General features: G+C 51.1%; 4 protein-coding genes across 4 annotated transcripts; all 4 read left to right on the top strand.

Moving 5' to 3' along the window:
• Positions 1 to 433: 433 nt before the first annotated feature.
• Positions 434 to 2,223, top strand: CDEST_10597 (Putative major facilitator superfamily, MFS transporter superfamily; the record flags this gene model as incomplete). The annotated part of the gene is made up of 2 exons (XM_062926753.1): positions 434 to 817; positions 883 to 2,223. The coding sequence occupies 2 exons, from the start codon at positions 434 to 436 to the stop codon at positions 2,221 to 2,223; spliced, it is 1,725 nt and encodes a 574-aa protein (XP_062782804.1).
• Positions 2,224 to 2,675: 452 nt separating this feature from the next.
• On the top strand, positions 2,676 to 3,872 carry CDEST_10596 (Putative cobalamin-independent methionine synthase MetE/archaeal, UROD/MetE-like superfamily; the record flags this gene model as incomplete). Its single annotated transcript, XM_062926752.1, has 1 exon — positions 2,676 to 3,872. The coding sequence occupies one exon, from the start codon at positions 2,676 to 2,678 to the stop codon at positions 3,870 to 3,872; it is 1,197 nt and encodes a 398-aa protein (XP_062782803.1).
• A 1,044-nt stretch (positions 3,873 to 4,916) lies between these two features.
• On the top strand, positions 4,917 to 6,072 carry CDEST_10595 (Putative Rhodanese-like domain-containing protein). Its single transcript, XM_062926751.1, has 2 exons — positions 4,917 to 5,116; positions 5,209 to 6,072. The coding sequence occupies exons 1-2, from the start codon at positions 4,960 to 4,962 to the stop codon at positions 5,556 to 5,558; spliced, it is 507 nt and encodes a 168-aa protein (XP_062782802.1). The 5' UTR covers positions 4,917 to 4,959; the 3' UTR covers positions 5,559 to 6,072.
• Positions 6,073 to 8,503: 2,431 nt separating this feature from the next.
• On the top strand, positions 8,504 to 9,905 carry CDEST_10594 (uncharacterized protein). Its single transcript, XM_062926750.1, has 2 exons — positions 8,504 to 8,702; positions 8,762 to 9,905. Exons 1-2 carry the CDS (start codon positions 8,552 to 8,554, stop codon positions 9,793 to 9,795), a joined length of 1,185 nt encoding a protein of 394 aa, XP_062782801.1. The 5' UTR covers positions 8,504 to 8,551; the 3' UTR covers positions 9,796 to 9,905.
• The last annotated feature ends 3,605 nt before the right edge of the window (positions 9,906 to 13,510 follow it).

Genomic DNA, 13,510 nt, shown 5'->3' with positions numbered 1-13,510 from the left:
ATTCAACCAGGGAAAGGTACCGAATTTCCAGGACCTAGCCAATCCGGCACTTTCAGGCTGCAGCTTTGGATCGATGGGACCAGTCGCCTACCTCGTCTGAGCACTACGTTACAGTGTGGGTTACCCAGGGGCTTGGATCCCGGGTGTGTCACCATCAAGTGTGATAGGATTTCCAAAGGCACGATGCCCTGCTCACTTGGATTGCGACGCTCGCGATAGCAGTTTTGCCACAAAATAGCGCGATACAGCTTTACGGGGCATACATGGCGACAAATGTCAGCTGTCTGATGGTGTTCTTGTTGTCGCCTCTCGGAAGGCAACACTCAACCTGAATTGTGTGTGCCCTAGTGAACTACTGCGTCCGCACTCCCAACACTTATCCTATTCCACCTTCGTCAGGGAATGCTGCACAAATCGCTTCACCATCTTCAACATGGCGTCCATGCAAAAAGGAACGTCAACAATGTCCGGTTCGAAACTGAACGACGCTCCATCGTCGTCCCTTGGCAGCTCAGAAACTAGTTCCGTGACGGAAGGGATGGCAGTCGCTGTCGACGAGAAGAGTGGTGGACGTGTTCTGATATCCAGCCAAGAAGCGAAAGAGGCCAACGAAGCCGGTCACCCGGACGATGCAGACGACGCAGACGTGGAGTATCCCCAAGGGCTCAGGCTGGTTCTCATCATATTCGGGCTCGCCATGGCTGTGTTCCTAGTCTTTCTGGACATGACCCTGATCGCAACCGCCATCCCCGCCATCACGAATCAGTTCAATTCCTTGCAACATGTTGGATGGTACGGCTCTGCGTATATGCTCAGCGTAAGTCTGCCACCCAGTCATTTCAGAAACTTCTCATCGACTTTCCTTGCTAACGCTTCTCTCAGCTTTGTTCCTTTCAGTTGGTCTACGGGAAGTGCTTCGAGCTTTTCTCCCTCAAGTGGACCTTCATGGTGGCCATCGCCTTCAGAGAAGTCGGCCTCGCAGTCTGTGGAAGCGCACCCAACTCTGTCGCCTTCATTGTCGGTCGAGCCATCACGGGTATCGGGTGCAGCGGCATCATCATCGGTGCCTGGGTTGTCCTTGCTCATTGCGTGCCCATCCGGAAACGCGCCGTCTACACCGGCTTCCTGGGCGCGTTCTCCGGGGTCGGCGGCATCATCGGACCTCTCATCTCCGGAGCGCTGACCGACAGCCACCTCTCCTGGCGATGGGCTTTCTACGTCAGCATTCCGCTCGGAGTCGCCACGCTGGCCTTGATCTGTTTCTGCTTCCGGCCTCCGGAACAGCCCGACCAAGACAGGAACAAGACCATCAAGCAGAAGCTCATGGAGTTTGACGTGCTCGGACTCTCCATCTTCTTCGCCTGCATGATCTGCCTCCTGCTGGCCCTTCAATGGGGCGGTTCGGAGTATCCGTGGAACAGCGGTCCCATGATTGGCCTGCTTGTCGCGTTCGGAGTCCTCCTCGTCTGCTTCATCGGCGTGCAGATGTGGAAGGGGGACAAAGCAGCTCTGCCCCCGCGTCTGATGAAGATGCGTAATGTCGCTTTTGCCTGCTTCTATGCTGCCTGCATCGACGCAGCCTACTACACGGCAGACATCTGGCTCCCGATTTGGTTCCAGGCTGTCAAAGGCGAGTCGGCCAGGGAGTCTGGCATCAAGCTTGTCCCTTATGTCGGCGGAGAAGTTCTCGCCGCCTTGACGGCGGGCTACCTGGTCACATTTACTGGCTGGTACAATCCTTTCATGCTCATCGCCACAGTCCTAGCATCGATCGGCTTAGGCTTGATGACCACATTTGAGATTGAGACTGGGCCCAGCAAATGGATCACATATCCCATCATTGCCGGAATCGGGGTAGGCCTGGGATCGCAGCAGCCCATGATGGGAGTGCAATCCACGTTGGCACTCTCTGATATTCCAGCAGGCACGGCTGCCGTCACGCTCTTTCAAAACCTAGGACCGGCTATCCTCATGTCCGTCGCCAATGCCGTCTTTGCAAACGGCTTGACAAAACACCTCCACGGCACGGGAGGCTTCAGCGGGCAGACGATTGCCGACATGGGGGCCACCAACCTCAAAGCAATGATACCCGCAGACCTGCTTCCCGCCGTCATCGAGGCTTATAACAAGGCACTCAAGGAGACTTTCAGCGTGCCAATGGCTGTTGCGGTGATTTCCATCGTTGGGGTTGTCGGTATGAAATGGAAGAAGTTGCCTGCTTAGGGGTTGCCTTTGGTATCATTGGTCTAGCATCAAGCAAGTTAAGCCGACTTTGCTTTAAAAGCCTCGGAGAAAACAAGGGGCAGAGTTCGTCTAGAGTGCTATGTTCTCGACAATGTAACGCATACCCTAGTCTCTCACCAATGAACGGTGCTATTTCCACTCTCATATATTAAGCTATGAACCGACGGGGCTGTGGCTGGCTCAGCCGGACCAATCCACATCCCGTGGCCGAGTTGCATGGAACTGGTTTACACCAAACTGCAATGGTCCATGGATGTAAGTGGATCAATGTAAGTGGCCATGATGACTGGGCCACACAGCACTTTACTTTTAGGGCGCAATGTGACTTCTACGACGCCAACGGGTGATATAAAAGTCTGGGCAACAGGTCGCGTCAGTGTTATTCTTCTCATAGACCATCCCTCCCATTTCTCTTGTGCTCAGGCATCGTCATGGCTCCCCTCTTCCGCGCCGACCAAGTCGGCTCCTTGATCCGTCCCGACTTTCTCCTGGAAGACCGCGCTTCACTAGGCTTCTACGCCGACAAGCTCTCGGCCGACCAGGCTGTAGCAACATCTGCCGCCGTCGCCCATGCTGCACAGAAACAACTAGACCTAGACATCCGACCCATCACTTCGGGGGAGTATGAGCGCACCATCTTCTTTGGTGGCTTTTTCGAGAACCTCGAGGGGATGGAGGTCCGCCAGGATCTCAGAATTCCTCAGGACTTTCGTCCTGACCTGCCCAACGTGACTGGTCTGGCCAAGATGGGCCTGAAGCACTTCGCCGCCGTAGTCGCCACCGGCAAAATCAAGCATGTCAGTTCGGCGTATCTCCCAGCCTGGGAGATGATCAAGAAGACTGTTCCCGAAGAGTACTGGAAAGACTGCAAAATGTCCATCCCCTCGATCACTTGGCAGCACATGTACCTCGCCAAAGGAACGGCCTTCACCCCTGGCACATACGCATCAGACCAAGACTACTTTCTCGATCTAGCCGCCGCGTTCCGGGCCGAGCTGAAAGCGTTGTACGACGCGGGTCTGCGTTCAGTTCAGGTGGATGACCCCAACCTGACTTTCTTCATCGTGGAGCAGTTCCGAGAGGGACTACGGGGCGACGGGATCGACCCCGACTCTTTGATGGAACTCTACATATGGGCACACAACCAAGCTCTTGAGGGTCTTCCGCTTGATATGCATGTAGGCATTCATCTCTGCCGGGGTAACATGCCTGACGGGCCCTCATTTGCAGAAGGGTCGTACGAGAAGATTGCCCGGCATGTTTTCCCCAAGTTGAACTACGCCACGTTTTACTTGGAGTTCGACGACCCTCGTATCTCTGGTCACTTCGAACCTTTGCGCTTCGTGCCTCAGGGCAAAAATGTGGTGTTGGGGCTCGTGTCGACAAAGATCGCCGAGCTCGAGGACAAGGAGGCACTGGTGCAAAGGATACATGAGGCTGCCGAAGCCATGGCCAAGGGTCAAGGAAGAGCCGTGTCTGATGTTCTTGCGGACTCGCTGGCCGTCAGTCCTCAATGTGGTTTTGCTAGCCACAGTATCAACAAGGGTGTCGCCACGGAAGAACGAATGTGGGAGAAGCTTGTTCTTGTTCGAGACGTGGCAAGGTCTGTTTGGAAGGACGCGATTTAAGCATGATGAATCAATCAAACCGAGCGATGTTGACAGATGAAGTGGTTACGTAGCTATCATTATGCGCTCGAGCAAGCTGAGAGTCACCAAGATTGATTTTCCTCCAACGTTGACATGAAGCTGCTCGTATATAATCGGGCGGGACGAAGTGACAGAACTTAACATAGATTGGGACGAATCTCGAAGAGAAGTGTATAAGGATAGCGAGGCCCAGAATCAGAAAACGCGGGGGGATGGCCGAGTCCATAATGATTTGGTTTCGGGTCGGCGTTCAATACAAGCGCCGAGACCGAGGCCGTGAAGTGGGGCCGGCGGCAGCCTCGACCCAGTCGTCTAGCGGGCCTAGTCCTCACACTGTGTGTTCTCGGTTTCGCATTGGAAACGGATGCACATATATCTATCTACCTAATGGCTCGCTTGGACAATGAATTCTTCATCAACTGATTTGAAGGGCACTGCAAGCCTAGCTACTTCCAATCTTCGTTGTGGCGCTGCTCATTTGAGTACTGTGAAGGAATGAGAAGTGGTTCTGGTCTGGTGCAAGGATGTGTCTATCTTCTTCTCATCACCTGCAGGCAAAGATATCTGCTTCATGTTGAAAAATGAGGAGAATTATTACATCAAGCTCAAACACGTCGAGGACTCACCAACTGACTATGATTGATATCCTGTCATCTGTCCGACTTTGCTGAGTTGGGAGTCGTGATAGAAGAGCTTGGTGACAGAAGAGCTTGGTGTGGCCATCAGGAAGTTTCGAAACGGAACAACGAGTCTGGCATTGCTCGTCCAAGCATCGAAGGCCACACGCAGTCAAATCCAGAGGATCATGAGGTGAAAGTGTCACCTTGGAGCTAACACTGCTGGTCAACGGTGAGCCGAAAGGGAAGTGAGATTATGTAAACACACAGGACAGGACAGTACATCACAGTACAGAACAGGGTTACAGGGATACCCTCCACCCCCCCCTGACAAAGGGTGCAGATGTGCCCCGCGCGCGTCCAAGCTCCCCCCGCCAAAATTCATTCCAGCTATCGCGATAAACATCAGCCCCGACTTCGACGTCACACTTGTCGCTTCCCCCCAGCCGATGAACGCCTTCTCCTCGCGGCTTTTCCACTCCACGCGCACCATGGCGAGCATCGGAAACCTTCAGCGCATCACCGCCGATAAGCTCTCGACCATCCTCTTGGCGGAGCAGGCCGCCGCCAACCCCTCGGTGGCCGTGGTCGACGTTCGCGACGATGGTGAGCTTCCCAACGGTCTCCTTGGGATAAGGAGAAAGAACCAATTCGAGGACCTCCCTCGCTCGCTCTCTCGCTAACCTGTTCCTCGGCAGATTACATCGGCGGCCACATCAAGGGCGCCATCAACATGCCCTCCCGCAGCCTCGATGCCACGATGCCCACCCTCATCCGCCGCCTCCAAGGCAAGAAGACCGTCGTCTTCCACTGCGCCCTCTCCCAGCAGCGCGGTCCCAGTGCTGCCCTTCGCTACCTCCGAGAACGCGAACAAATACTCGCATCCAAGAAGCCTCAGGACACAGCCGAGGAGTCGGCCAACACAGAACCGCAGACCGTCTACGTGCTCGACCGGGGCTTCGTTGGGTGGCAGGAGGTCTATGGCGAAGACGAGCGCCTGACCGAGGGATACAGGAAGGAACTATGGAAAGATGGTTATTGGATGTGAGGGCTGTCCACATATACGAAGATCACGTTTTCATCCGCTGCTGTTTTTGCCGGGAGTGGAATCATCGGCATAACACGAGGCAATTACAATTATGAGCAGTAGGTGAACTCCTGCCATCATCCTATTCTCATCCATTCCCCCTTCAGCTGGCGTCTTGCAGGCAAATAGGCCATGGTCAACATAAAAAGCCCTGTACATGGTGTTGTTACCTAGGCTGGAAGTAAAGATAACCGAGCTATACCTTCAGCAAGAGCGGCGGCCAGCTCGCTGTCATCGTCGACCCCGAGTACATTGCTGCCAAGACGAAAGGCTGGCGACGTCAAGAACAGCCTTGCGAGGGGTCCCAACGCTATCTGAGGGTCATGACTAGGATCAAACAAACTGGAACAGGCCGTGCCAGTCGTTGGCTGGAAGGGAAATGCATCCGCATGGGATTCACATTCATGGACAGCGAAGTCTGATAGAAACTAAACAAGGTAGCCTTGGATTCGAACTTTGTGAAATCTTGATCACCCAGCTGCAAACTCTTTGATCCATCCCGTCACGTCGCCTGCCATGTCGCGAAGAAGCTTAGCGACTAGGTGAGCTGAGACGTTGCACCCGTGGCTCTCATCCAGTCAACCCGTGGGTTACAGATGCTGCTGCTGCTACTGTTGCTGAGAGTGCCTGTACACATCAAGTAACCACCGCAGCATCCCGAGACATTCCTGCTCGTCCTCAACCAACAAACTCTCGGGGTTGTCCGCCCTGATCAGCAGCCTCTCGTCGGGGCCTGACGCAAAGTCCTCGTCTTCAACATTTTCAGCCCTCAAAATCTGCTCCCGCAGACTCATCAATCAGGGATGCACCGCTGACACAGAGTTGTGCACCGTGACGAAGCCCCCCGGAGAGGTCAAAGTCACCACAAGTGACCGGAGTTCAGGTGAGAAGTCCTTTTGGCGCAGGCTGTACATCCTCGTCGAAGCCTTCCTGGTTCAGCGTGTACCAATCGTTCTGCCCGTCGCTCAAGTGCGCCTCCTCGACCAAAAGTAACGCGACGGGCCGCTCCGTCACAGGTTCTTGCGAGACTAGGTGCCAGCTAGTGCAGCCAGGGGGTTTACCGGCGACAAGACCGCCAACAAGCCTCGCGCGGGGTTACGCGGATCGAGATCTTCGGCCACAACGAAGATAGCTGAGCCAAGGGGACCCTGCAGCGTTCAGTAAAACTAAGAGAGATGGTTCTTTGGAAGAGGGTTCCCCGAGCTGCATCGGTGCTTAACCATGAATGCATCGTGATTCCTTCCTGTTTGCAAGACGCAATATCCCCGAAACCCCGGACCATGCAACATGCATAAAGCCAACTCGGAAGCATGGCCTTCGAGCATTCGGGAAGCGAGCCATTGAATGCGGAAATCGTTACGTGAACACATCGCGAATGCCGAAGCTAAAATGACGAGCAGATCAGAGCCAAGAGATCGCTTCAAGGATCTGCTACTGAAGGACCTCATGTCGAACGTTGTGAGGACTCTAAATCACCAGACTGCGACAACCCACTTTTCCCGCCTAGACGGCACAGTTTCCTCTTGTTCGTTTCTAACATTTAACCTTGTATGTCACATTCTCTTACAAGGATAGTTTCAAGCAGCCTCTATACCTGTTCTGGTTTACTTACTAGGTTAAGCTCATTTCTCTTTTCCAAACAGGACTAGTCATGAAAGCCTTAAAACATCGAGCTTCGCTGCAAGATCGAAAAGTTTTCACATCGTGGACCCAAGTTAGTCTCCAAAATCATCTCTTGTTCGTCAATCCCCTGCCTGCGCAGTCTTCGCCTCGTTTAAGTAAGATCAACAACCCTGTTTTCTAACTTTATAATTCTCTTCCAACACCAGGAAGGTTTGTGGTTTGCATAAACGCTTTCTTCAGCCCTGTTTTCTAACTTTATACTCCTCTCCAACACAGGGAAAGGCTGTACAGATAGTCGTAACACACACTTCCAGCCCTGCTTTACAACTAGGTTATGGTTATGATCTACTCCCCCCTGGCACTAGCGCAGAAGTCAATCAACAACCACCCTTGATGGCAACCTACATCGTACTGTGGTTGCAAGCAAAAGTCTTTTATCCTCGCCAGGTACAGGTAGAATGTGGAAGTGTAGCCACACTCGCCTCCACGCCAGTACATCAGGCTACTCAAAGACTCAGGCTTGACATCGTACTCCAGCCAGTCAACGTTTTGAACAAGCGCTAGGCTACTCAGTCTGACCCTGCACAACACCAGATCAGGGGTTAAAACTGAATGCACACCCTTGTACATCGTACAGACACAACTCAGCGCCGTTTTATTCGCCTTTGGACATCGTATCTTATTCGCACGTTCGGAACCAGATTTCCGGATGAGTCTCTAAATGAGGGGTAAAGCCACGGAGGCACCGTCCGAAGAATCAGACGCCCGGGAACAAGGGAAACAAGTTCTTTCAATGGAAGAAGAGAGCGAGAAAAACTCAAAATTTGGCTGCTCAATTGGTAATCCAAGATGGACTCAATCGGTAAATCGGAAACGAGAGTATGCATGTCCCTACTTCCCTACTTCCCTCTTTATTGCCAGCCGCGGCCACAGCAACCTCTTCCAGTTAGTCCCTTTTGACTCCTCATTAGTAGGCCCTTCGTTGTCTACGAATTTCCCCACTGCCACGCGTCCTACGTTGTGTCTCAAAAGCCTTCACTGGTCCAGCTCAACTCAATATCCAAGCTAAGATAAACCTTAACCTAATGATTCACCATGCTCCGAAAGGATCCTTCTACGTTTTCAAGAAGTTACCGAAAAGCGGTTTGTAGGGAAAATCGGTATAACCTCTATACTTTAAAATCTTTGCGGCCGCTAGCTCTTACCTGAATGTTAGCATTAAGAAATTATAAAAGTTGTCATATTTCCCTCTTTTCTTTCCCTTCTTATGTATCCAAACACTTTCCAAAGCCAAAATCGTTATCTCTGGAGGAGAAACCCATATTCTCAATATGCATTCTATCGTCATTTTCTTGGGAACTCTTGCAGCTACTGCAGCCGCAATTCCTATTGCCGTCTCCCCTAATCTCTCCCACCTTCCTGCCCAAGCGCTCAAAGATGGCATGCCCAGTGAAGGTCTCAATGTCAAAGCAAACAACGAAGGTAAAGTCAAATGATTCCTTGAACCGTCTTTTTTACTGATTCTAAGATCACGGTCACAGATGAACGTCGTATCCAAGCTCGGAATAAGACCTTAGTTAATATCCCTGACTTGGATAATCAAGATTACGGAGCGTCCGCTCCCCTTGATACTACACACGCCAACTATAACAAGGAGAGCACCTACAACAATCCTAACAACGGCTTTCTGATTGTCCCAAGAGCAAATTCAAAGTCAGGAGGCACGAAGGGAGGAACTTCAAAGTCGGGAGGAACTCCAAAGTCGGGAGGAACTCCAAAGTCGGGAGGAACTCCAAAGTCGGGAGGAACTCCAAAGTCATCAGGAGGCACGAAGTCAGGAACTACGCAAGGAACCACGAAACCACCAAAAACCAACTCGGGAACTACACCAGGAACGAAGCCACCAAAAGGAAACTCGAATACTACACCAGGAACCGTGAAGACAGCAAGCACAAACTCGGGAACTACGAAGCAACAGAAAACGAACTCAGGAACAATGAAATCAGGAACAATGAACTCGGGAACAATGAACTCGGGAACAATGAACTCGGGAACAATGAACTCGGGAACAAAGAAATCGGGAACTACATCAGGAACAACTAAAAATACGAATCCTATGTCGCCAGCAAACATGGCGAACCCAAAAAGAGGTACGGATCAAGAGGTAGCAGCCGCCGACAAAAAGTTCAATAAGGAAACTCTACGACCTAAGGACAAGGCCTATATAGACAACCTGGACAAAATCAACAAAAACACCTGTGGTCCGGACTGCAAGAAGTCTGTGGACTCTTACAGATCTGACTTGCACAAGCAAGAAGAGAAACAGAAGCTGAACCCAAATACTAAACCGGGTAGTAGGGCAGACAGAAATGAGAGCAACTCGCCAGAAGACACCTATCAGCACAGACTGAATCACGAGCGGCTGGTTAGGGGTGATACTGGTACAGGGGCTGCGAATCAACTTGCGTCGTGGCACTCGGTCGAATCCAATAAAAAGAAGGAGGCGGAGGCTGCCGCCGCCAAGAAGGTGGAGGATAAGAAGAAGGAGGATGAGAAGAAGAAGAATGGTAAATGAGGAATTGGTTGGACCAGCGACTCGTGGATGGTTACATGTAGTTGGAAATTTCAACCTCGTGATCTTGTCGAAACACTAAACACTAGCTTTTATTGAGTCGATTCGTGAACAGCCTGGGATTTCAAACTTGCACAAGTTATCTCAATTCATTTGAGCATGATTCCGCCTGCGAACTGGTCCGCGAATGCTGCAAGCCGGCCCTGCAGCATAATAGAGGGACCAAGTTCATAACCCAAGATAGCCTCAGCCTTCTCATTGAATTCGAGTAATCAACACGGTAAACTAAAAAGTTTTGATAGTAGTAAGAACTGTCAGAGACACACGTCATCTTGCTATTAGTTCGTAAAGAACTCTAGACAACTATGAAGCCCTTATCTAACAAGAATAACTGCGTGACGATCAATGTAGCAGCCATATACCTAAACTACTTATTATACTAAAATTTTAAGGATGCCCTTTGCTTTGCTGTTTGTCCTACAGGTACATTCTTAGTTTACCACGATCTTTCTATAGGAGACCAATTTGTTCTCTAAAAGGGCGCCAGATTGCAAATCGTAGCCAGCGCTATTCACTCTGACCCACCCATCTGGAATTTGACGCGACGTCATTCGATCCGGAGAAGTCGAGCAAGCTTCCTATTTACACACCATCACAAACAAAACCACTCCGCTCTATTCATCCGGCTTGATCGAGTTTCTTATGAGACCAGCATTTACAGCAATCTTTGTCTTCGCGTTTGATTCTCCAGAGTCCTATGCTCCAGTCAGCCGGCTGCAGCACGCGTCTATGGTTAAATGTTGAAACCCCCAAGCCCGATGTGCTGCTAACACTACGGCGAAGGCAGGGAATGGAGCAGAAATGGAGTTTCGGAGATATTATTGCGTATTGCAAGCAGTAGTCACGAGACATTCATGTTGACAACATGACCTTTTTCTCCGCTACAACGTCCAATGCCTGCAGACTCTGTTCAAGAAGCTACATTTTTGATCACTGATTTGAAGCGAGTGAAGAATCGTCAACGAAGTATGCTGATGCATGACCTCTCTGTGTGACCATGTAGGCTCATCCTCAGGAGGCATCAGAAACACTGCCAAAAGCATCACACTTCAAACAGGAATTGGAGTCTAGCGTGGTGCTCATTTGCTGAGGGTTTATGCATTTCCGCTCTTCGTAAGTTTGATTCATCCCTCAGTGTCAGCCGCTTAGCCGAATGCCGGATCCGAGTCTCGGCTCCCACGTCGCATCTCACACGGCATGACTAGCATCTCGCGGGAATGCGGCGGGTCTTCATCTCCGCGATAGTTTGCCGGGGGGTTAGGATGCTCTCGCAGATCCGCGCACCCCGCATTCGTCAGGTTCCTCTATAGGTACTGTGGTTGCAGGAAAAAGCTTTTTGTACGTCTTGCTACGCCCTCAATTCTGCTTTGCCAGTGTGTCTGACAAGGGCGGGGGAAGGTGGCCTAACCTTGCGGGATACATCGTACCTGGCCTAGGGTAAAACTTACCGCATACCATAATAACTCTAACCTGTAAGACCCAAGAGGTTCTACTAAAGCTTGTGTCTCATTAAGTTTCAAAAATAGGCGTAAAGGTTATCCATGGCGATCAACGGTCGAAACTCGTGTTCGAGCTGCCCTAAAATCTAGATGCAATTTAGGCATTTAGAGCCACTGCATTGTTCTGGATCGATCTTGCGTTGATCTGGATCAGTCTCGCATTTGACCTGCATGCATCCACCAAAGAAAGTTTCCACTAAGTAGTGCTGTCACGGCCTTGGGGGTTGCTCATTTCCATCTGTTAGCACAGGGAGTCTAAGTCTCGGTCTCGTTCCTCTACTATCAATCAATGGCATCTAAGCGCTCAGGACCCCCCCTCCTACGATTCCCTTTGTCTTCATGTTGGTCACCAAACCCTTGCCCACTCAACAACCATTAGACACTGCCATACCGACGACTTCCATCGTGTTAGCCAATAAAGACGCTGCGGCCTTTGACGCCGCTAAACCAGCTCAGCGACAACGCCATTCAACCACTTGTTGTCATAATGCAAGCTGCCCATTGGCATCGTCTTGATTGGCTTCACTGTAGTCTGATTTATTTGGCAGGTGACGGACGAAAACAAGGATTTTCGAATGGTTAATGCTCCCAGATCCAGGAAATTCGGAATTCTGGTCCGACAGTCTTTCCTGTTGAAAGCGCGAAAGTTGTGAAAGCAAACAACGAGGTAGTCCGATAAAGCCGTTGCAGGTGTCATCATCCATGTAGACGGCGCCCCTATGGAAGGGGGGGGGGGCAAGTCGTGCGAATTGTGAAGAACAAGTTTCTTCCTTAGTGAAACCTGGTAATACTGGGATTAGCGGACCAAAATTTCGTCTGATTTGGGGAGATACTTTTGAAAGCGAATACCTAAGGTTTGTGGTTGCGGCTGCGGCAGTGTCTGGAGGCAACTTACGGCCCGGTAATACAGGCCGAGCTCCGGCAGTAATATCGACAGCAATGCCGAGACCGAACTCGGCACAGAGTTGGCAAGCTCATTCCAGTGTACATTAGGCCATCGCTGCTTTCGGATGCGGATATCGTTTTCATTCTGTACAGGAAGCGCAACTCTGGGGCTATTTTTCGCATCTTTGGAGGAGCCTGCAATTGCCGATGGTATCGAGCAAGTAAACTTCTCCGTGAAGTGTGTTGAAATCATGCCTCAACCATCATGAGTTGGGAGCTAGGCTTTAGCTGCCATATAAAACCTACGCCATGTTGCTCACTCTGATTCAACCGATAACGGCACAAAGATATTGACATTCTGGGATCCATGCATCCAGCAAACAAAGTTATCATGACTCAGCCTGTAACACTGGAATGCCCAGGTGAGAATGATCAAGTCCGAAAGACCCATATGGTGCCATCGCGACACCAGCTCCACCTCGCCCTCCCATGCCCGAGCACAGCAGAGAGCGTGACGGTGTTCAAGTTAGTGATCCCGTACTCTATTTCTAGGCCTTGGTCATGGTGGGCGCCGATGGAGCCGTGGAAGATGGACAGAAACTTTATCCATAGTTCGACGTTCCAAGACAACTTTTTGATTTCGCGGAGCAACATGTTCGTTTCTAGGACTTTGATTCCCGCGTCCTCTAGGATATCTCCGGGTGAAGGCTTTGAACAAGTGACCGATGACTCTGTCGTTTACTCCAAGCGGGCTGTTGCGGATGCTTCCCAGGAAGATTCGGTCATTTGGCTGGGTACTGAGATCAGAAAAGGGGGGTGGGGGGGGGGGGGGGGGGGGGGAGATTGTACTTTTCGAATGACTTGGGGCCGTCTTTCTGAAAACGAGTCGCCAAAGAATACTGTGCATCCTATTTAAGTGAGTGTAGCCTTGACTAAGCAATTAGTGTGCAAAGATGGGCAGGGTGGCTGTCCAGCAAAGCCAACATCTTCTCCCTCCAGTTCCAGTCTGACATCTTCTGATCTCTCCTCATGGCTGATCTAGGCCTTTTAAGAAGGAAAAAAGATGGTAGCCGGTTGCAGGTGGTGATGTGTGATGGTCAACGTAGCAGCAGCTTTGAGGCCGCTTGGTGTGATGAAGGGACTAGGATGAATCTGGACAAGTCTCCATCTCTCTTGCCAGGCTGATGTGAACACGAAGCAGGTTCTTGAAGTCCTGCCTGCCTAAATTTAGCGACTTCTGGCATCATCAAGGCAAGAATGGATCTCAACAAAAG

The sequence above is a fragment of the Colletotrichum destructivum genome, chromosome 7, assembly GCF_034447905.1.
Source record: "Colletotrichum destructivum chromosome 7, complete sequence".
NCBI classification, from domain to species: domain Eukaryota; kingdom Fungi; phylum Ascomycota; class Sordariomycetes; order Glomerellales; family Glomerellaceae; genus Colletotrichum; species Colletotrichum destructivum.
This window is presented reverse-complemented; position numbering and strand designations above follow the sequence as displayed.